This window comes from Mollisia scopiformis, assembly GCF_001500285.1.
Source record: "Mollisia scopiformis unplaced genomic scaffold LY89scaffold_24, whole genome shotgun sequence".
In the NCBI taxonomy this organism is placed as follows: domain Eukaryota; kingdom Fungi; phylum Ascomycota; class Leotiomycetes; order Helotiales; family Mollisiaceae; genus Mollisia; species Mollisia scopiformis.
Window position 1 is genome coordinate 652,764 of NW_017263604.1, and position 19,571 is coordinate 672,334.

The 19,571-nt window shown below is 46.8% G+C and overlaps 7 protein-coding genes across 7 annotated transcripts; 4 read left to right on the top strand and 3 right to left on the bottom strand.

Annotated features, from left to right (window-relative positions):
* Window positions 1-2,160: 2,160 nt before the first annotated feature.
* LY89DRAFT_689143 (uncharacterized protein) lies at window positions 2,161-3,208 on the top strand. The gene has a single exon (XM_018215852.1). It carries the CDS (start codon window positions 2,500-2,502, stop codon window positions 2,950-2,952), a length of 453 nt encoding a protein of 150 aa, XP_018065603.1. The 5' UTR covers window positions 2,161-2,499; the 3' UTR covers window positions 2,953-3,208.
* A 516-nt stretch (window positions 3,209-3,724) lies between these two features.
* LY89DRAFT_700477 (uncharacterized protein) lies at window positions 3,725-4,075 on the top strand (the record flags this gene model as incomplete). Its single annotated transcript, XM_018217126.1, has 2 exons — window positions 3,725-3,790; window positions 3,869-4,075. 2 exons carry the CDS (start codon window positions 3,725-3,727, stop codon window positions 4,073-4,075), a joined length of 273 nt encoding a protein of 90 aa, XP_018065604.1.
* Window positions 4,076-4,382: 307 nt separating this feature from the next.
* LY89DRAFT_739445 (uncharacterized protein) lies at window positions 4,383-5,776 on the bottom strand (the record flags this gene model as incomplete). The annotated part of the gene is made up of 2 exons (XM_018220461.1): window positions 4,383-4,715; window positions 4,769-5,776. The coding sequence occupies 2 exons, from the start codon at window positions 5,774-5,776 to the stop codon at window positions 4,383-4,385; spliced, it is 1,341 nt and encodes a 446-aa protein (XP_018065605.1).
* Window positions 5,777-5,901: 125 nt separating this feature from the next.
* LY89DRAFT_710350 (succinate dehydrogenase) lies at window positions 5,902-8,395 on the bottom strand. The gene is made up of 6 exons (XM_018217822.1): window positions 8,310-8,395; window positions 8,194-8,248; window positions 8,067-8,140; window positions 7,689-8,017; window positions 6,420-7,643; window positions 5,902-6,365 (listed from the first exon to the last, which is right to left on the bottom strand). Exons 1-6 carry the CDS (start codon window positions 8,349-8,351, stop codon window positions 6,146-6,148), a joined length of 1,944 nt encoding a protein of 647 aa, XP_018065606.1. The 5' UTR covers window positions 8,352-8,395; the 3' UTR covers window positions 5,902-6,145.
* A 1,531-nt stretch (window positions 8,396-9,926) lies between these two features.
* On the top strand, window positions 9,927-12,780 carry LY89DRAFT_739447 (FAD/NAD(P)-binding domain-containing protein; the record flags this gene model as incomplete). The annotated part of the gene is made up of 7 exons (XM_018220462.1): window positions 9,927-9,975; window positions 10,028-10,242; window positions 10,290-10,441; window positions 10,491-11,008; window positions 11,057-11,235; window positions 11,282-12,721; window positions 12,772-12,780. The coding sequence occupies 7 exons, from the start codon at window positions 9,927-9,929 to the stop codon at window positions 12,778-12,780; spliced, it is 2,562 nt and encodes an 853-aa protein (XP_018065607.1).
* Window positions 12,781-14,183: 1,403 nt separating this feature from the next.
* On the bottom strand, window positions 14,184-16,601 carry LY89DRAFT_759107 (MFS general substrate transporter). Its single transcript, XM_018221454.1, has 6 exons — window positions 16,498-16,601; window positions 15,868-16,444; window positions 15,797-15,816; window positions 15,631-15,732; window positions 15,096-15,372; window positions 14,184-15,056 (listed from the first exon to the last, which is right to left on the bottom strand). The coding sequence occupies exons 1-6, from the start codon at window positions 16,558-16,560 to the stop codon at window positions 14,362-14,364; spliced, it is 1,734 nt and encodes a 577-aa protein (XP_018065608.1). The 5' UTR covers window positions 16,561-16,601; the 3' UTR covers window positions 14,184-14,361.
* A 562-nt stretch (window positions 16,602-17,163) lies between these two features.
* Window positions 17,164-19,490, top strand: LY89DRAFT_739449 (subtilisin-like protein; the record flags this gene model as incomplete). Its single annotated transcript, XM_018220463.1, has 5 exons — window positions 17,164-17,246; window positions 17,297-17,412; window positions 17,460-18,176; window positions 18,235-18,797; window positions 18,849-19,490. The coding sequence occupies 5 exons, from the start codon at window positions 17,164-17,166 to the stop codon at window positions 19,488-19,490; spliced, it is 2,121 nt and encodes a 706-aa protein (XP_018065609.1).
* Between the last annotated feature and the right edge of the window lie 81 nt (window positions 19,491-19,571).

The following is a 19,571-nucleotide window of genomic DNA, read 5'->3' on the forward strand; positions in this document are numbered from 1 at the left end:
CGAAGTTGACGGACTTTGTGCGACGAAATCCGAAGCAGTTGATTCAAGGTTTATTTACGTCCAAACGAATTCGACCGCTGCCTTTGACGATTCTACTAAAATTGGTATATTCCTTGAAGCTATGATCAGAACATTAACACGCAAGACGATTTATAATTATACATTCGCGGATATTTCCAGCTTTGTTCACCTCTTGTGGTTCGGGGATTCTTATTGGGCGTTTAAATCTGCTGCTTCGAAAGCATTGGAGCGACTGGGGTCATGGCGCACCGCAACTGCCTCCTTTTTGATTAATGGAATCACCCTAGGAGAATGGTCTGTTTTAGCTGGAAAGAGATTTCGCGTGAAAGATATTCTCGGATCTGAGTCGAAGGTGGAACAGGTCAACCCACACCGGAATGTTTTCATGACATTTTCCATTTCCGTCTTTGGACCTGAGCAGCTGCTGCTTTAGCCTGAGCTACGGGTGAGCAAGCTTAAGCCGAGGGTGAGCATTCCTGAGCACCACCTGAGCACACGCTAAGTAAACCTGAGCATGCATTATAGAGCCATTTTAGTATCCGCAAGGGCTCGTTTTGGCACCCTTGAGGCCCGGTTATGCTTTCCTCGTCTTGTATCTAGGGGCGGGTCCTATTTTGGCTTCGACAAGGATCCCTCCGGAACCTTTTTTGGATCTATACTCGCTTATATGCACGTGATACTTGCAAAGTTAAGCGGCTCAGCCTCATTATTCCATAACGTCTTATTAATGTTTACGAGGCAATTTCAATGATTTTTATAATACTCAATTTACTTCTCTTTACTTTATGTCTTTTAATTATATACTTTACTTAAGTATTTCTTTTGTCTCGTTGTTTTGCCTATAAAAGCAAAAAGCCAAAGTGCTCTAAGGTCGGGTTTGATTCACGCAGATTGAGGCAAGAAAAAGAAAATCGTATCCGCTGGATTGACAAAATAGAAAATCGCCGGTGACAAGCCTGCTAATAGTGAGGTTACGTAGTATGCAGCGGTGATGCCGTGCCAAGGAGTAGTCGCACCAGTGTCTAATAGTACTAAGAGACTCTTGTAAATCTTAGTAATACCGAACTACACTAGCGGCACAGTTTATTAACAAAGAACATAGGATCAGCTAGGCAAGGGCCAAGTTAAAGTAAAGTCGTGTAGGCCGCACCAAAGGTTTAGTAACTATGAGAGATTCATGTAAAAGGGGCTAGTGGGTTAGCTAGAATGCCGCGTTAAGAAGGAGTCACACTACGGCACGGTAACGCTGAAAGATTCATATGTAGCTTGTATTGAAGAGTAATGCAGGAAAAATTAAAAAATTATGCAAATTTTAGTAAGGCAGAATTACTTTAGCAGGATCCAGGGCAAACTTGTCACAGCGCCGGCTGTTACGGATCACCTGAGCCCATCGCCTGAGCCAATCGCCTGTCTTAATCGCCTGAGACAAAGGCCAGGTCGGGAATAGTGGCGTTCTCGAGCTTTAAGCCTACTAGGGCTTAGCTCCTCACATGACATCCCCTTACTTCTAACATATATATGTATATAGATCTCTCCTCCTCTCCTTTCTTCTCTCCTTAGCTTTAGATTCTAAATGAATAGCCCGACGTTGCGTCGCCACCTCACACCATCGTCACAGTGCTGTTACATTAATAATAAAAGTTAATAATAAAATTGTCACGGTTCTGGAGTCACGTGCTCGCTAAGTACTCACGTGACCGCTCACCTGTATATATGCTCTGCCTTCCGGCGCTTCTTTCCTTCCTTTCCTCTTTACCTTTAGATTCTAAGAGATAGCCTAATCGATTCCTCGTCTACGTACTTGAGTCCAACCGTGCTGTCACAATACGTATAAATTTTTATTTAATAAATTATAATTATTAATAATTTTTTTAGTTTTAAATAAATTATTTTTTTCGGTTTTAATTTAAATATTTTTTATTAAATATTTTTATAAATTTATAAATTGTCACAGCGCCAGCTGTTACCAATCGCCTGAGCCAATCGCCTGCGACAGAGGCCAGGCCGGGAATGGTGGCGTTCCCGAGCTTTAAGCCTACTAGGGCTTAGCTCCTCACATGACATCCCCTTACTTCTAACATATATATGTATATAGATCTCTCCTCCTCTCCTTTCTTCTCTCCTTAGCTTTAGATTCTAAATGAATAGCCCGACGTTGCGTCGCCACCTCACACCATCGTCACAGTGCTGTCACAGAAACGAAAATATTTTTATAGTTTTTATATTTTTTTTAGTATAATTAAAGTAGTATATTTGAGATTCTTGGCTAAAAAAAGAGTCGGAAAAAGCCCTTCGTTAAAAGTTAATGATTTCTGGTGAAGTTATTCTTAGCTGTGCCGCGTCGCGTAATAGGGGGTGAGCAGACCTGAGCAGACCTGAGCCGAGGGTGAGCCTGGCCTAAGCCGAGCCTGAGCAAGGGCGGCGCTGCTCACGTGAGACAGAGGATTGGGAAGAGCAAACATTCCGGTGGGGGAACAGATGATACTAGACATTGAGAACGTCTTGAACGGTAACATGAGACTCATGACAACAAAGAAGGGTTCTTTGAGCTGGGCTCATCTTAGGGCACAGAAGGGTGATCAAATATTCGTCTTACATGGTTGCAGCATGCCAGTTGTCCTTCGTCCAGCTTCAAATTCCAACCCTCGCATCTACACACTTGTGGGGGATGCCTTCCTTGAAAACATGGCGACATCTATTTCAGGGTCATCCTTACGACAGTCTCTGGAGGACTTCGACTTTGCACGATTCGAAACGAGGACAGTAATAAGAGAGACCGTCCGGCAGATAGAGCTCGCTGATAGTGACCTCATTTCCGAGAACATACTTCCGAGGGGCACTATTGTTTGGGATTCTCTTCCACCACTGAATTTGATCTTACATCCTTCCCACGCGGCTAGATCAGAATGGGACTATTTGGAGATATGTTGAGGATTCATTTGGAAATACCAGAGCAGACATCGAGACTAAAGAACTTGGTATGATCTAAACATTTTCATGCATTGCCTAACAATGTCCAATTCTCCTTCAATGTTCTTTGCATTGGTCGAGCTTAGTAGTTGTGCATTGATTCAAGAGGTCTTAATTTAGAAACCTTCCTTGGGCGGGAGTAGGAGGTAATGCTGTTCTAGCGTTCGCTCCAAAGCAACATTGAGTGTTTTCATTCTCCGAATCTATAATATATAAGCCACTATCAGTCATAAGATCCAATGCCAGATGAGAGCAAGCGGTAAGTAATCGTCTGCTTGCTGGTAATAAATTAAGGGCTCAGCACGTGATCTCTGCCAAAATTGGTTTCCAATACAAAGTATTTTCTTGAATCTAATTGACACTACTGTCACACAGTTACGATATCAAACAAGTTCTATTTATCATATAGATCATTGAAATTTTGAATTCATTCCTTGCATATGTTAATTGTATCCCTCTCGGCTATGAACTTTTGTCATGTCGTCACCATTTACAAATCGTGATGAACGAAAGCGGGTTCAGGTACCAAGCTCCCCTTTGTCATCATGACGATGGAGTTCTCGTATTTAAAGCGTTTCTCAACCCTTGCTCTTCATTAACCAAGTCAATCAATCCCAGAACATTCTCCTTCTACAGAATCCACAAATAATTACCCACCATAATCATGCTTCGTATCGTCTCCAGATCCGCCGCTCCCAGAGCCTCCATCCTCCGTTCTATCCAGATGAGAGGAATGGCTGACCAACGTATCGAGAACGCTGCCGAAGCAGCAGGAAAGGCCAAGGATTCAAGCCCGGAAGTGAGTTCTTCACCCTACCTTTCTATGAACCCACATCTATCTTCCCTATAACGCAAGGCAATCACTAACACCTCGCAGAAGCCATCCATACTTTCCTCAGGAGGCGCAGTAGGAAAGCAATTCAACCCAGACGGAGCCATCGGCGGCGTGGCTCAAGAAATCGGAGGACCTTTCGATAAGGATGGAGCGATTGGGAAGCAGTTTGATGCGGCGAAGGATGGGTTGGCGGGGCAGGTTGAGAAAGCTGTTGATGGGCCGAGTAGACCTGCGAGTGAGAAGAAGTGAGGGTTATGTATTCTACGAGTCTGAGATGGTGGGAGAATTGTAGGATAATAATTGAGAAATTTGATTTCGTGCAGGCTGCTTTATTGGACTATTTTGGTTAAAATGTGAAAATAATCTTCAAGGAGCCAATAATGATTCAGCGAAGCTTTTTCAATCACCGCGTGACATTTTCTGGCTAGAAGCCATCACTGTATCGAGTCCAGCAGAGAAATTTATCGCATTGTCGATGTAACGACGTAAGAGATTTTTCATTATTTGCTCAAAATTGCTGACTATCCTATTACAACTTAATGCGTTGCAAAAGAACTCATGGAATGTAGCCCCTCCCTTCAATCCCTACTGGAGCTCGAACAGATACCTTCAAAGTGGTGCCCGCCTCGTTGAAAGCTTGCTCGAAACGCGCTGGAAGGACCCAATCCTCCGACGAGAACAGGTGCACGAGGCGCCGCTCAAGTATTAGTTCTACCATTCTGACAGACTCTAAGTTTGGGAAGAAATCTCTCTTGTGCTGAGCGAGCTCAAGAATCCATTCATATACTGATGGATCTAGAGTTTGATCTAAAAGGCGTTGATACCCAGCCAAATCTATTCGTTGCGATTGCGTTGCGTATAGTATTCCAATGCTGAATCGAAATTTAAGCTGGAGAGTAAACGTGTTAGCGTTCGTCATAAAGCTCTTTAAATCATTCGTACCTGAAGAGTGATCAAGGACGGCGGCAATAGTCTAAACAACCCACCGCGAGTGATCCCAAGTGATAGAGGCGCAACGAACAATTTAGCACTGGCAGATATATGTTTTAAGGCCCTGAACCTGACGAGATCCAATCTAGTGCCGTCATGACCTTGCCATTCCTGGGAGTTGGTGGTCAAGTTCAACGTGACCAAAGTTTGGGATGCTGAAAGTAGCGTTGACAAAACTAAAAGAGGAGACAGTTCTGTTGCGATGAAAGCGCTGCCCCAGATTACGTTTTTCTGCGAAGGTCCGTAAAGCGGTGATCTGCAATCGAGCGTGTGTAATGATGGTGAGCTACCGACAATGCGTTGAAGAGTCCGACAACGGATTTGGCCTGCATACAACTTCAAAACTTGCAACTGAGAAGGATGAAAATCATCTGAGAAATTCCTATCGTCATCGTAATTCATGAACTCTCGGACCTCCAAATGATGGAGTTGTGGCAAGCGAACTAATTCAAAGAAGTCGACAGCTGTAAGGCTCACATCGCAGAGGGCTAGCTTCTTTAGAGACTGCCGAAAAGAGAGTTCTGGAGACAAAAGAACAGAAATGACGTTCAGGCAAGAGTCGGTAGCAGAAAGTTGCTTCAAATTTGGTATATATCGAAAGAACTCGCGCAATTCGTCCCAAGTCCCTTCTCTCTGTGAACTGTGCGCTTCGATCTTTGCAGAATACACTCCCAGTCCATAGCTTGCATCTTCGTTCATGGTTCTTTTTAGAAGAAGAAATCTTCGAGATGGTACTTCTATTCGTAAGCAAGATGGAACGAAAAACCTGGCAGCGTTATAAAGACGGCGGCAGGTGGGTGCAAGACCGAGAATGTCTGCAACTTCTTCGGACTGCGCGACGGAAGCAGCAATAAATCTAAGCACATCATCGTTCAGTCGGATGAACAGCATTTTGTTCGTAGGTACGATGAACTTTTGTTCGAAACGCTGTAAGCGCTGTGTGTCATATAATGGTAGCATGGTGGCCTTGAGCAGGCCCAACAATAAGCGAGATGCCATAGCCACAAATGTTGGATATTGATTCAGATATCTAGGATTCACGCTCATTTCTAGCTATTTGAAACTTGTCAAAGCTGGTCATACTCATGGTATTGAATGTGTTATATATGGGTAATGAAACAAACTATCATCCAATGACTATATGACGAGCAGGCACTTGCATTCTCCACGATGCTATCACACCACAGAGCTTACAATCAGCGAAGTTACAAGTGACACATATGATTATCTTCATAACAAAATGCACTCCCATAACGCACCAACTCAGCTATACTATGCTACAATACCAGGCTCAAACCTGCTCCTCTCACCATCTCCAACAACGCACTTTTAGTAGACACGCTTGAAAGGAGGCACAGCAGCGCACTCATTCTCATCCAAAGTATGACCCACCACAGCTCTGTACGAGAGATCCGTCTTTCCGTGAGGCTTCTTCTGGAACGTTAAACTGTGCTTCATCCATTCCTTGTCGTCTCGGTCTGGAAAATCCTCTCTCGCATGTGCACCACGTGACTCCTTTCTCGCAGCTGCAGCCTCGGCAGTTTGGACACTTTCATATGTTAGCGGGGTATTTTCAGGACGATATCAGAAGTCTATAACTTACGCGCAAGTCAACAAGTTTCTCAATTCGAGGGTCTCAACCAAGTCCGAGTTCCAGATCATGCTTCGGTCCTTGATACCGACGTCCTTGAAGGTTTGATCAACCTCATTGATCTTTCGAACACCCTCGTCCAGTGACTCTTGTGTTCTGAACACGCTGACATCAGTTTGCATAGTCTTCTGCATTGCGAGACGAATGTCATGTGTGCTCTTTGGTCCAGAAGATTGTCGGACCTGGTCGAGAACACTGATAGAATCGGCACCAGCATCGGCGCTGATTTCTGGGAGTGGCTTGCCGGGCTCGAAGTTGTCGCGGATGGTGTGTGAGACTGCACGACCAAAGACAATCAAATCCAGGAGAGAGTTGGCACCTAGACGGTTGGCACCGTGAACGGAGACACAAGCAGCCTCACCGCAAGCGAAAAGACCTGGAACCACCTGGTCCTTACCTTCGGCATCAACAGTGAGAACCTCACCTGTGTACTTGGTTGGGATACCACCCATGTTGTAGTGGACGGTGGGCAACACAGGAATTGGTTGCTTTCGGACATCGACACCAGAGAAGATAGAAGCAGTCTCAGAGATACCTGGAAGACGTTCGTGGAGAACCTCGGGTGGCAAATGGCTGAGTTGCAGGTAGATGTGGTCCTTATCTGGACCAACACCACGGCCTTCTCGGATCTCCATCGTCATCGATCGGGAAACGACATCACGACTGGCCAAATCCTTGGCTGTTGGGGCATATCTCTCCATGAATCGTTCACCCTCAGAGTTGAGAAGGTATCCACCCTCACCACGAGCACCCTCGGTGATCAAGCAGCCAGCGCCGTAGATACCAGTAGGATGGAATTGGACGAATTCGAGATCTTGGTTGGGAAGACCGGCACGAGCAACCATAGCCATACCGTCACCTGTGCAAGTATGTGCAGATGTACAACTGAAGTATGCACGTCCATAACCACCAGTGGCCAAGACAGTGTTGTGTGCTCGGAATCGATGTAAAGTTCCGTCCTCCTGGTTGTATGCGAGAACACCCTTGCACTCTCCATCCTCCATAATCAGGTCGAGAGCAAAGTATTCGATGAAGTAGTTTGTATTATGTCGTAGTGATTGGCCGTAAAGTGTGTGTAGAAGAGCGTGTCCGGTTCTGTCGGCTGCTGCACAGCATCGATAAGCCTGTCCACCTTTGCCAAACTTCTGCGATTGGCCTCCAAAAGCACGTTGATAGCTACAAAAGTCAGCAAAGCCGCATTATTGGAGCATGGAAACGCACATTTTCCCGTCATCCGTTCTTGAGAAGGGGCAACCGTAATTCTCCAACTCGATAACAGACTGGGGAGCTTCTCTTGTCATGTAGTGAATGGCATCTTGATCTCCGAGCCAATCCGAACCCTTCACTGTATCATACATGTGCCACCTCCAGTCGTCCTCGTGCATGTTCCCTAGAGCCGCATTTATACCTCCCTGAGCTGCAACAGTATGACTTCGAGTTGGGAAGAGCTTGGATATACAAGCGGTGTTGAATCCAGCCTCGGCAAGACCGAATGCTGCTCGCAGACCTGATCCACCAGCACCGACGACAATCGCATCATACTCGTGATCCTGCCCTGTATCAGCTCCATTCTCACTCCAGTATACCTCCTATACATACTACTACAGGATATTTGTTGCTGACGAATGGTGAAGCTTCTTTTGCTCGGAGTGGCGCGTGCGTGATAATTCGTGCTGTAACAAGTCAACCAGAGAAGTAGAGAGCCTGCAGATATATTAGAACGTACCCGCAGGTCGTGTCGAAGAGAATTGTCTTGTCTGATTTCTCAATGCCTTCGAGAACTATGGATCGTCTGATTAGCAAAAAGATCAAACGATGGCCGAGGTAGAAAGGAAAGCATACGGAAGGACCAGAAGTGAACTTCCTCATCGCAAAGGAAGACATATTGACGTTAATGACCCAGACAAATGAAGGAGAGGAGAGGTCCTGCGAAAGGCGAGGTTCTTGTGTCTGTGGAGGCAATTCGTGAAGCTTCAATCGGAACAACTGATGTTCACGACTTGCAATGCTCTAGCAATTGAGCCAATGAAGGAGCCTCGAATTTTTGCTTACCATTCCCGCTTGACGACTTCTCGGCTTTGTCCTCGGCAGCACGGCCATCGAGTGTGGCAGCCTGAGGCATGAATCGGAAGAATGCGGGGTCCTGAAAATGAGCGAGCTCTCACTTGAACAAAGAGAACATCGACACATCCAAAGTCCCAAGAGCACATAGAAACTCAAGATCAGAAACCTCAGCAGCTCGTTTTATTTCCAATTTCGAAATTTCGTTCGTTGAAACGCCCGCTCTTCCAATTTTTAGGTACAATACCTTTTGGGGTATCACTTGGGACGTTAAGATGATGGAATCTGTTCTCATCGCACCGCATTTGTCAACACAACTCTTCCATCCGAATAACCCAGCCTGTCGTTTCTATATCCTCTTTGTTCGCAAATCACGATCTACAGATCTTTGCCTTCGAGAACAACAATAGGAAGAGATGTCAGCAAGCGCAGACCGCCGTCGCATTACAAGTATCCGAGCGCGGTCGGGACTTTAATTCTTCCTCTTCATGCGTATAGATGTCCTTCCTCTGTCCCTTCAATTCATCCTTCACCAGTTCAACCCTCACCATGGATGCGGCAATAAAGGCTTCCAACCTGGCGGCTCAAATATAGACCAGCAATAGCAACAACGACGCCTCATTCCTTCTTCCCGGACGGGACCTTCCGGATCTACGAAATCTTTTTCAAGTCCGGCTTCCTTCTGGCTCGAATGATGAATTCCGTGAATTCACAAAGATGTACTCGTGGACAGAGCTCTCCTCACTTCTGTAGGCCGACTATTCCTACTTAGTTTCGCAAGTATGCGGAAGGGTAAAAGTTGCCCCACCAAGCGGTTCGAGGTACATGAGCACATCGGATGCAACCAGAGGTCATATATTCTTTTTCGAGTCCGTCTTACTGGCCCAATATCAGAGTTCTGGCTGGGTCTTCAATCCAACGCGATTCCACTTTAAATCATGCCTGTGTTTGCGGAGGACCGTTTTGTCCGGGATGAGGGTCCGGCAGAACGATTGGGCGAAGGGCGGAGTGCCTTTGCCGTCCCGCCTAAATTCCAGATATATTAATTCCCAATGTACTCCAGCTCTACACCTCACATTGAGCGGCACCCCATCCCGCAAGGTACTTCATCTGGATCTCTCAAGACCAAACGGGTAATCTCCTTTTCCACAAACCATCTCATCAACCCCAGTTTCCACCTTGCAGATGCACTCTGTTCTGTTCCCTGCATTGGGTTTCCGCTGTTTCTGCCCTGGTTGGCTCTATACATTTCCTCCAATGGCGAAACATCTCAAATCATCCTCGGTCTGCCCGACTAGGATAGATAATATAAAGTCTGAAGTCTCCCTCGAATTTTCTCTTTCTTTGCAGTGCGCAGTCGTCCGTTTTACTAGTGTAGTTCACTAGTTCATCGTCAAGATGAAGGCCACCAATTTCTTCTGTAGTCTCTTTGGTGCCGCTGTATATTGTGAGTCGCTCACTATCCCACGATTGTTGTTCAGATGGCTGATGAAAAGCAGTTACGCAGACAGTGCTAGCACAAGACGATGTAGCTTCACATGGAACTTACACGGAGCCAAACACGGGTATTGTCTTTTATACTAGCAATCAAGCCAATGGAACGATTACCGGTGATGGAGATGAATCTCACGTGTCCTTGGGAGGCTTCACGTTTGGTATGGCCTTGCCTGGCAACGCCCTGACTGTGAACAGCTATGAATACATTGGATTGATTGTACGTTGACTAGTCATGAGTCGAATGCAGTTTGCTGACATCCTCAGATTGGCTCAACTCCAACTGGCAAAGGTGGATGGGCTGGTATTCTTCAGGGAACCAACCTCGGAGGTGGCGCTGCTATGCCGAACCATCTTATGCTCTTGGCATGGCCAACAGGAACCGGTGACCAGATCGCTACCTCCTTCCGATACGCAACGTGAGTATTCGGTTGTTAGTAGTCTGGAACATGGCTAACCTTGACGCAGGTCATATCTAGATCCATCTATCTACCATGGAAGCGCCAATCTCACTCAAATCTACTCAAGTGTCAACTCGACCCATTGGACCCTAGTCTATAGATGTCAGAACTGTCTCATCTATGACGACCCAACTCAGTCGCCATCCAACACTTCAACCACAGCTGGATCATTCGAGCAGGGATGGGCTCAAGCTCTGACCCCTCCTGTCAACCCTGCCAATCCGCTGTCTGATATTGGTCAACACGATAACGGAATGGGCGAGTTTCAAATCGAAGTCAAGTCTGCTACACAAGCTTCTTATTCCGTTTGGGCCACAAAGACGGCTACTGGTGTCATCGCATCTGGGACTGCCACTGCTACAGCAACATTCTCAGCTGTTCCCGTACCCACGACAACTAGCTACGATTATATTGTTATTGGTGGTGGAGCCGCTGGTATCCCAATTGCAGATAAGCTTTCTGAAGGTGGCAAGTCGGTGCTGTTGATTGAAAAGGGAGTCGCATCCTCGGCTAGATGGGGCGGAAGTAAGATAATCCGAAATACATGATCGAAAGCGTTGCTAATTTGAACAGCTATTCGACCTGAAAGTCACTGGATGGATGGCTATAACTTGACTTGGTTCGACGTACCAGGAGAATGCAACAGAATCTGGAATGGCGGCGCTGCCGGAGTTGCTTGCACTGATACCGATCAAATGGCAGGATGCGTCCTCGGAGGTGGTACTGCTGTCAATGCTGGTCTCTGGTGGAAGGTGAGAATACATACTTTCCTTGCAAAACGATGCTGATGTTTTTTAGGCCGATCCAGATGACTGGGACTACAACTTCCCTGATGGATGGCAATCAGATGATATGGCAGCCGCCACCCAACGTGTATTCTCACGAATTCCAGGGACCGACACCCCTAGTATGGACGGCAAACGATATATTCAATCTGGTTTCGATATCATCGAGGAAGGTCTTGCTCAGGCTGGTTGGGAAAGCGTCACTGCAAACAACGTCCCAGACCAAAAGAACCAGTCATATGCGCACACTCCTTACATGTACATCAATGGAGAGAGAGGAGGTCCTATGGCAACCTACCTAGTCAGCGCCAACGCTCGAAGCAACTTCCATATGTGGTTGAACACTAGTGTTGAGAGAATCAACAGAGTTGCAGGCCATGCAACCAGTCTCAATGTTATTCCAACCAACAATGGAGGGCGTTCCGGCACAGTCAGTCTGACTCCTGTCACTGGACGAGTCGTCCTCGCAGCTGGTGCCTTTGGAACTCCCAAGCTCCTCTTCAGAAGTGGTATCGGTCCCACGGATATGCTCGAGGTGGTGCAGTCCAGTGCTGACGGCGCGACTATGATTAACCAAACGGAATGGATCAACCTCCCCGTCGGATACAACCTCGATGACCACTTGAACACTGACTGTGTTATTTCGCATCCAAATATCTCTTACTACGATTGGGTTGCTGCATGGGATACTCCAAATGTCACAGATATGAACAATTATCTCACCAAGCGTTCTGGCCCACTTGCCCAAGCAGCACCAAATATCGGCCCTATGATCTGGGAAGAGATTGAAGGACCAGATGGCATTGTCAGAGCCTTCCAATGGACATCTCGAGTGGAAGGATCAAATGGTGTACCAAACGGCGACTCCATGACAATGTCACTCTATCTTGGTCGTGGTGCCGTCTCCCGTGGTCGCACCGTTATTCAAAAGGGCTTGAACATGATCGTATCCGAGCTGCCCTACGGCAACGCGAACGATCTCGCAACTGTGGCAACTGCCATCGACCATATGGTAGCAGCACTCAAGCCTGTCCCTCAACTCACATGGAACTTACCACCTTCCAACATGACCGGAGCCGAGTATGTTGCATCGGTTCCTCTGACCTACGCCAACGTCGGTGCCCGTCGCGCCAACCACTGGCTCGGAACCGCCAAGATCGGCGCCGACGACGGTCGCATTGCTAACGGCACAGCGGTCGTTGACCTCGACGCCAAGGTTTACGGCACAGATAACATCTTCGTCGTTGATGCTTCGATCCATCCCGGAATGCCGACCACGAATCCTAGCGCCCTAATCGTGGTCGCGGCCGAGCATGCCAGTGAGCTCATCTTGGCTCTACCGGTCCCGTCTCCTGTTGCCAAGTATAGCCAGTGTGGTGGTTTGTACTATGATGGCAGCATGGTCTGTGAGACGGGCTCTACTTGTACTATCGGCAACGCCTATTATTCTCAAGTAGGTCCCTCCCTGTCCCCTCCCTCCCTCCAATACTAACGAAATCATAGTGTCTGTAATTAAATCACAGTGGAAGTGCGTGGTGAATACAGTGGTCTAAATGATTTGTACATACATTTCCTTTCCGTATTTAACTCACCAGCATGCATATACATATCACGTTCCTTACTCCCCGCCGCTTTTTCTCCTTCCACGTGACGTTCTCCCTCATCTCTACGAGGTCCCCAATGTTCCGTACTTCGCCACCAGAGCCGAGATCTGCTCATGCACCAGATCTCAAATACCACCTCTTACACGCTCAAACACTCTACCCCAACCCGGCTAAATCCCCCTTCCTAGCGCATATCCCTATTTACCCAGCCAGCTAGGTAGGCAGGGGTATCTACTCGCGACACATCAGCAAACAAGCTTTCATCAACGCGGTGTTTGGTGTCGAGATGTGATATTCAGGCATAGGTGGGGCTGACTGTGTGCGGTGTGGGCCCGATAATTTGGATGTGGGAAGGACGGTGGTTCCATAGTTCCGTGCTGACTGACTGCGGGTTGGCTTTTTGAAAGAAACGGATCGCAAGAGGGAAGGTTTAAGGAGAGGCACGGAGTTGTGCTTCCTGACTTTATTACCTAGGTATTGTTAGACATTCCGCATCATGTTCGGGCACATGACACCCACCATCTGACCTTTCACTTCGCCACCCAGAAGCACCACTCATCCCAGCGACCATTGAAGCTAACCATAAAACTCTCCCTAACGTTAATCTCGCATCCACTCGGAGCAAGAGAAACATTTCTCCACGCACAACCCCTGACTAGCCTCGCTTACAGCTCGCTTATACTGTACCCTTACCCCGCATTCTGCAGCTGCGTCGGGCCGTCTTTACGCTTTCCCGCTCAGGGGACTGGACTTAGCTGTTCGTGGGATTTTGCGGAGGAGGGCTTGCGAGGTTAGTTGGAGTGAGGTGCGATTAAGGGGTGATGTTGTGGGGGTGGATGGAGTGCATATAAAAACGGTCCGTGTTTGAAAGTGCGTGGAACCGGTACCTGGATCTTGGCTTTGAGGTGGGTGAGATTCTGTACTAGTGGTTTTTGAATTACACAACACGAGAAAAGTAGCTAAATAAGGGATTCAAAGCCTGCCCAATCCTCTTTTAAAGGTAAAGTAAGTAAGTACCACAGACTAGAGCGCAGTTCTTTAAGTAGTCTTCATTGCTCTGCTTCTTGCTCCTCGCTCTGCGCCGCCATAAGATCTGCTAGTGATTTCCTTTACTTTCTTGGTTTCCATGTATTGCTGGAGTCAAACGATTCGATCTAATATGAGTATTAGATTTAAACTTAGGTAAGGTCTACCAACGGGTTGTTAAGGGGGAAATCAGAAAAGAATGATGCTACTTGAGAAACAATTGAGGCTCTGATTAGCATGTATAATCTCAAATAGTCTCATCCACTTTTTAACCAACAGATTATGCTCCCAAAGTGCTGAAAGATTTACCAAATAGGACTTAATATCAAAAATTTTGTCTCTGATTAAGCCCATGGAATACTTCTCACATGATATACCAATATTACCACTACAAGTATTGTCTGGATGGTTGATGAAGGAATACAGAGATCCAGTTGAAGAAAACAAATTCTCAGTCACCGGCTTATACAGCCGAGCCCTCTGCTTTCGACCCACCTCCAAACAACTCACTAAGATGATATCGCAAACCGAATGTGTGATCCTCCGTTGGATTTGCTGTAATTTCCTCAAGGGACCTAGAAGGCATCACCATCCGCTCTCTATACTTGAGTTTTCCTTTTTGCTGCTTGTCGACATGCTTCGGATCTCGAGGATGTTGCACCTCAGGTATCCAAACCCAAGCCACAAAAGCACCAATCAACATCAGAGGAGTAAAGCACATCAGCATTATCGCAAGCTGCATTTTTCCAGAATCTGGTCTCGTGATGTTCTGGAAATGAACAATGAGCTGAATGATGATCGCACCAGCTTTGCCAGAAGCAGCAGCGATCCCGTAGCAAGTCCCGCGGTACTTTGTAGGGAACAACTCACTTGGCAGCATGAACAGGATCGTGTTAGGTCCGGCATTGAGGATGAAGAGGGCGAAAGCATAGAAGACGATTGTCACAGTGTGGTTGTTCGTTTCGTATACAGCGGTCAGGCTAGAACCCGTGATGACGAATAAGATTGCAAGGGCAACAAATGTCCATCTTAAAACTGTGACTCGGGGGATGTAGTTGACAAGCAAGAGAAACACCACACTTCCGGGAATCGAGCTGAGAGGAATTGTCAACAAGGCTCGTGTGACATCTCCATGCAGAGCGTCATAAATGTTGTCGTCTTGACTTGCAAATCCAGAATTCCAGTCGTATATTGGACCTGGGGTGACATCCGAACTTGAAGCACCCCATATCTTTGCCAGAGTCCTGGGAGTGTCGAGGCCAAGCCCATAGAAGCAAACGTCCATAAGGAACCAACAGATAGCTGTTCCAGCTAGCATACGTCGAAAGCCCTGCCCTTTCTTGTAGTCGGTGTGCCAGTCATCCCAAAAGCCGGGTTTGTCGAATTTCATGTCAATTTGAGTTGCTCGCCGATCTAACTCTTGGTCAGGAGGAATTCGTGTTTCATTTGCACGTATGTCTGCTTTCTGGGTAATCTGTTCTCCGCTTGGCCCATGCTCATCCACCGAGTAATCGTGAACCGGCCTGCGACGTATGTGGTTGGCATTTCCATGTCCGAGCTCTGCCCCATCTTCTTTTGAAGAGTTCTGCCCAATTGCATCTTTGATGGCTGGCATCAATGGCGCTCCTGCTTCTTCGGACTTTTTGTCAGAGTTCTGTCTGGTTGGCGAATCCTTTCCTTTTGGGAAGACTCTTCTCGTAGCCTGGGCAGCAGCGGGCAGATCCTCTTTGACATCGATCAGGTAACGGGGAGTCTCAGGGATTGTCCAGCGCAGAACGATGGCTAATAATGCTGGGAAGCCTCCAACTCCTATTATACATCTCCATACAGCATCCTATTGCTCGATGATATTTAATCAGCATCTTTCTCGGTAGTCTTCCAGTCGCTTCCTTTGCAACGAATTGACTTACAATGGCAGCTGTACCAGCGCTGCTGATGCTATCGTCTGCACTTTTCCAGTCGTATGAACTTGGATCTGGAATCCTACTCTTTGTAATCCCTTGTAATGCTGCAAGGCCTACAATATATGCAAGAAACTGTCCAAAAGGTTGCATCATGAAAACAGCAGCAAGCATAGTTCCTCGAGTAGATGTCGCCGACCATTCCGCTGCAATCAAGGCTGAAAGGGGATACTCTGCTCCTATGGCTATTCCGAGCACTAGACGCCACCAGACGATCCAAGCAAAGGCATTCATGGACGCTTGGTTATAGCCGGCCGAGACTTGTGTCAGTCCCAAGGTAGCGATGATTCCAATGACCAACTCCACCCCGTACAGTCGTTTTCTGCCGAAATAGTCTGCTAGGAACCCGAAAAAGACCATGCCGATGCAAGAGCCAAGTAGTGTTACAACATTGATAATCATACCCTTCGTTCCTAGGGTATCCTGATTCCAGTAGATGTACGCAAGTGCAGGTGAGATAACGTTGGGAGAAAAGATCGCATAGGCATCAGCCAAGAAACCTGATCCTGCTACGATGAAAACTCTCCATTTGAAGCCATGTGGCTCTATAATTTCTAGAAGTTTTCCTTTCAGTGTTTCTCCATCCTGATTATGTCAGCATATTCTCGCTCCAGAACGCGCGTTGAGACAAAGCTTACAGGATTGCCTTCCAACAGGTCCTCATATGCACGTCGCCCTTGGTATCCTTTCCAGAAACTCATTAGTATTATCGTGTCGTGACGCCAGGTCCGTACTCGTGAATGAGGATTCAAGTTTGATAATTTTGAAATTTCATGACTCCGAGGCATGGAAACTAATACATACTTGGATTGCGCCACATCTATCCTCAGCCTCAAATGTCTGAGCTCGGTGTCTCATCTGGGAGAAACAGGGCGTAATTCATGTGCTTCATTTGCAATGCACTTCCATTTAGGCTTAGTTATAATATATTCCATCTCGCTTACCCCTATTCAAGCGAATTGCACGGACCTGGTGGTCTCATGTTCTAGGCAGCTGCGCCCGAGAAGCGTGGCGGAGGCCGGTAATTGGTATAAAAATTAGCCATAATACTGTTTGAACATATCGTTACACAGTCATTATTGAGGCAATACTCCGTGAGGCTTTGACGGCTGGTCCAATCGCTGAGAACGGGATGCTTCTCTGACACCGTGCCATTGAATCGGCATACTATTGGTCAATATTATTTACAGAAGTTTCAATGACTTCGCGGAAGACTCGTGGTGCGAAAGTCGATGAGCTGTCGCACCCTCGACGAGCATAATAATCCTCATGCTCTCGCCCATGGGACTTCCACGCAATAGCCAATGTCCCTCGGTAACATGCACAACGTGCACAGACCAAAGCATTCCCCATCTCCCGACTCTCATAAGTATACAAGGTTATTCCTGTACGTACTGCTGCGGCTTTGTGAGTATGTATCTCGCTGAATGATTTCAGAGACAAAAATAACCATTCCCATAAACTTGTTTCTTATACCATCGAAGAAGATCAAGTAGCGCAGCAGCGAACAGTAACATGGACGACAGTTGCCTCTGGAAAGATTATGCACATTAGTATGCTTTCGACCGATCTATGTAGAACTATCACTGACATTTGCGAGTCCCAATGGTGCTCCCTGGGATCCCATTCACTAACCACACTATTCAAAGTCCAGAAAAGAAGAATGTAGTGACATTTCGAGCTTACAACTTTGGAGGACTTATCAAGCATAAGTTCATTTTTGAAGAAGAAGAAGACGAGACTCGGACAGAGGCATTGCACGACCCAGAATATCACTTCCTTGACGATAAAGAATGTGAGGGTTTCCAGAGTAGAGTCCGTGGCAGGAGACTTCTGAAAACCTTTGACACAGAAAAAATATCTCTAACGGAAATCCATCGCATGCGGCCCAACACAGCAAGAGAGTATGCAAGAAAGAAGCCCGTTAAGCTTTGGAGACGGACTGATACTGCAATCACATTTTTCGCGAATCTTGATCCTGTGGAGTATCAGACACATCTTCAATTCTATCTGAGCTGGTTCAAGCAAGAGGCAGGGTTACGCAACGATAGGAAACTTGTTTTGAGATTTAATCACCAAAGTGATGTTCAGCGACAACATGAATCACCATCAAGCGAGAAGAAACGGAGACGTAGCAATGTCTTTATTCCATCTAAGGGCAAAAGGCAAAAAAGCGAGGAACCTATTCCAAGAAGAACGTCAACAGGTGGAAGTTCAAGTCAATTTCTCAAGATACATAGCGGCGAGCTTAAAACAGATGAGTGCGTGAAGAAGAACAATTGGGAGTCACTCGAGATTCAGTTTACCAATGAGGATGGTTGGTTTCTCAGATCCCAGCTTTTTTTTATGTGAAGGTGTGCTAATCTCAATGATAGACGTCGAAAAGTTCGTGTCAACATGTCTCGAGTCGCAAGGGCAGCCAGGACTTGCACTCAGCGAAGGACCATATTGTGTATTACCATTTACGGAACCCCTCCAACCGGCCCCAGTACACCCTCATTACTCTCCTCCAAGCTCTTCGATTGAAAACTGGTGGCAAAAGTTCAATGACAACAGGAATGAGATATTCCCAATCATAACCGACAACTATGCTCCAATCAGAATCGCAATCCTTGACACTGGTATTGACACTGGCAACCCTTACATACGAAGGAATTGGGACTCCAAATGGTTATACAGAGACTTCCTGGTAGATGACAATGTGGCAGCAGGGCTGAGAGTGGATTCATCGGGTTACAGTAGCCACTACGTGCGCGAAGTGATAGGTTCGCTGGAGAGCGGGAGACAAGATCAAGCAATTGATCTCGCTGGTCATGGCACGCATCTTGCTGGTATAGTTTTGCAACTTGCACCAAATGCAAATTTATGCATCGCGAGAGTACTCAAAAACAACCTCACAACATACGATACAGGCGAAGCAGCGAAAAGAGTCGCTTTGGTAAGCAAGCAATGCGCCCAGTGGCAAAGCCAACAAGGTTAACACATCTAGGCAATATTGTATGCAGTACAAGTTTGGAAAGTGAAGGTCATCAATCTCTCAATTGGTTTCGATCAAGAAAAGCTCGGAGATTCAGAGATGCACGTCATAATCCACGCTCTACAATATGCACGACAACAACATGTCGTGGTCTTCGCTGCAGCTTCGAACAGCGCAAACAGGGAGCTTCTTGCATTTCCGGCATGTCAACCTGACTATGTCTTAAGTATCAATTCAACAAATGGCAGTGGTGGAAGATCGTGGTTCAATCCTCTGCAGCAAAAGTATCACGAAAACCTGAGCGTCCTCGGGGAAAGCATCAAATCTACATGGCTGCAAGATGCTTATGGTAAGGAGGAAGGTGTGTTTAGGCTGGGAGAATCAGTTTGGAAGCGAGCGGAAGGCACTTCCCAAGCAACGACAATCGCTGCATGTGTTGCGGTTTTGATCGTGCAATTTGGCAGACAATATGGAGTCGGGGAGAAATTGGAAACGTTTGCGGGAGTGAGGTCTGTACTTAGAGAGATGACAGCTCAGACCGGGGACGGATTCTGGGATATCGTACCTTGGATCAAAGTCTTTCGCATGCATCCTGGAGGCATTGACTCGATCAAGAGTAGGATTGCTGAGATACTCTATGAGGCACGAATATGACCCTTAAGAAAATTCCAAAGTTCAAAGCTGCTACTATGAACGTTTCAGATATCCCTCTAATCTTCGCATGAGCTTGGAACA

Bases quoted from the DNA above. Each gene is read 5' to 3' on its own strand.
- LY89DRAFT_689143 (XM_018215852.1), top strand. From the start codon at position 2,500: ATGATACTAGACATTGAGAACGTCTTGAACGGTAACATGAGACTCATG.
- LY89DRAFT_710350 (XM_018217822.1), bottom strand. From the start codon at position 8,351: ATGTCTTCCTTTGCGATGAGGAAGTTCACTTCTGGTCCTTCC. The intron at 8,141-8,193 runs GTACGTTCTAAT...GACTTGTTACAG, and splicing joins CTCTTCGACACGACCTGCGG to CACGAATTATCACGCACGCG. The intron at 8,018-8,066 runs GTATGTATAGGA...GATACAGGGCAG, and splicing joins GCAACAAATATCCTGTAGTA to GATCACGAGTATGATGCGAT.
- LY89DRAFT_759107 (XM_018221454.1), bottom strand. From the start codon at position 16,560: ATGAGTTTCTGGAAAGGATACCAAGGGCGACGTGCATATGAGGACCTG. The intron at 15,733-15,796 runs GTTGCAAAGGAA...ATCGAGCAATAG, and splicing joins CTGCCATTGTAAGTCAATTC to GATGCTGTATGGAGATGTAT. The intron at 15,373-15,630 runs GTCAAAGAGGAT...AGCGGAGAACAG, and splicing joins CTCCCCGTTACCTGATCGAT to ATTACCCAGAAAGCAGACAT.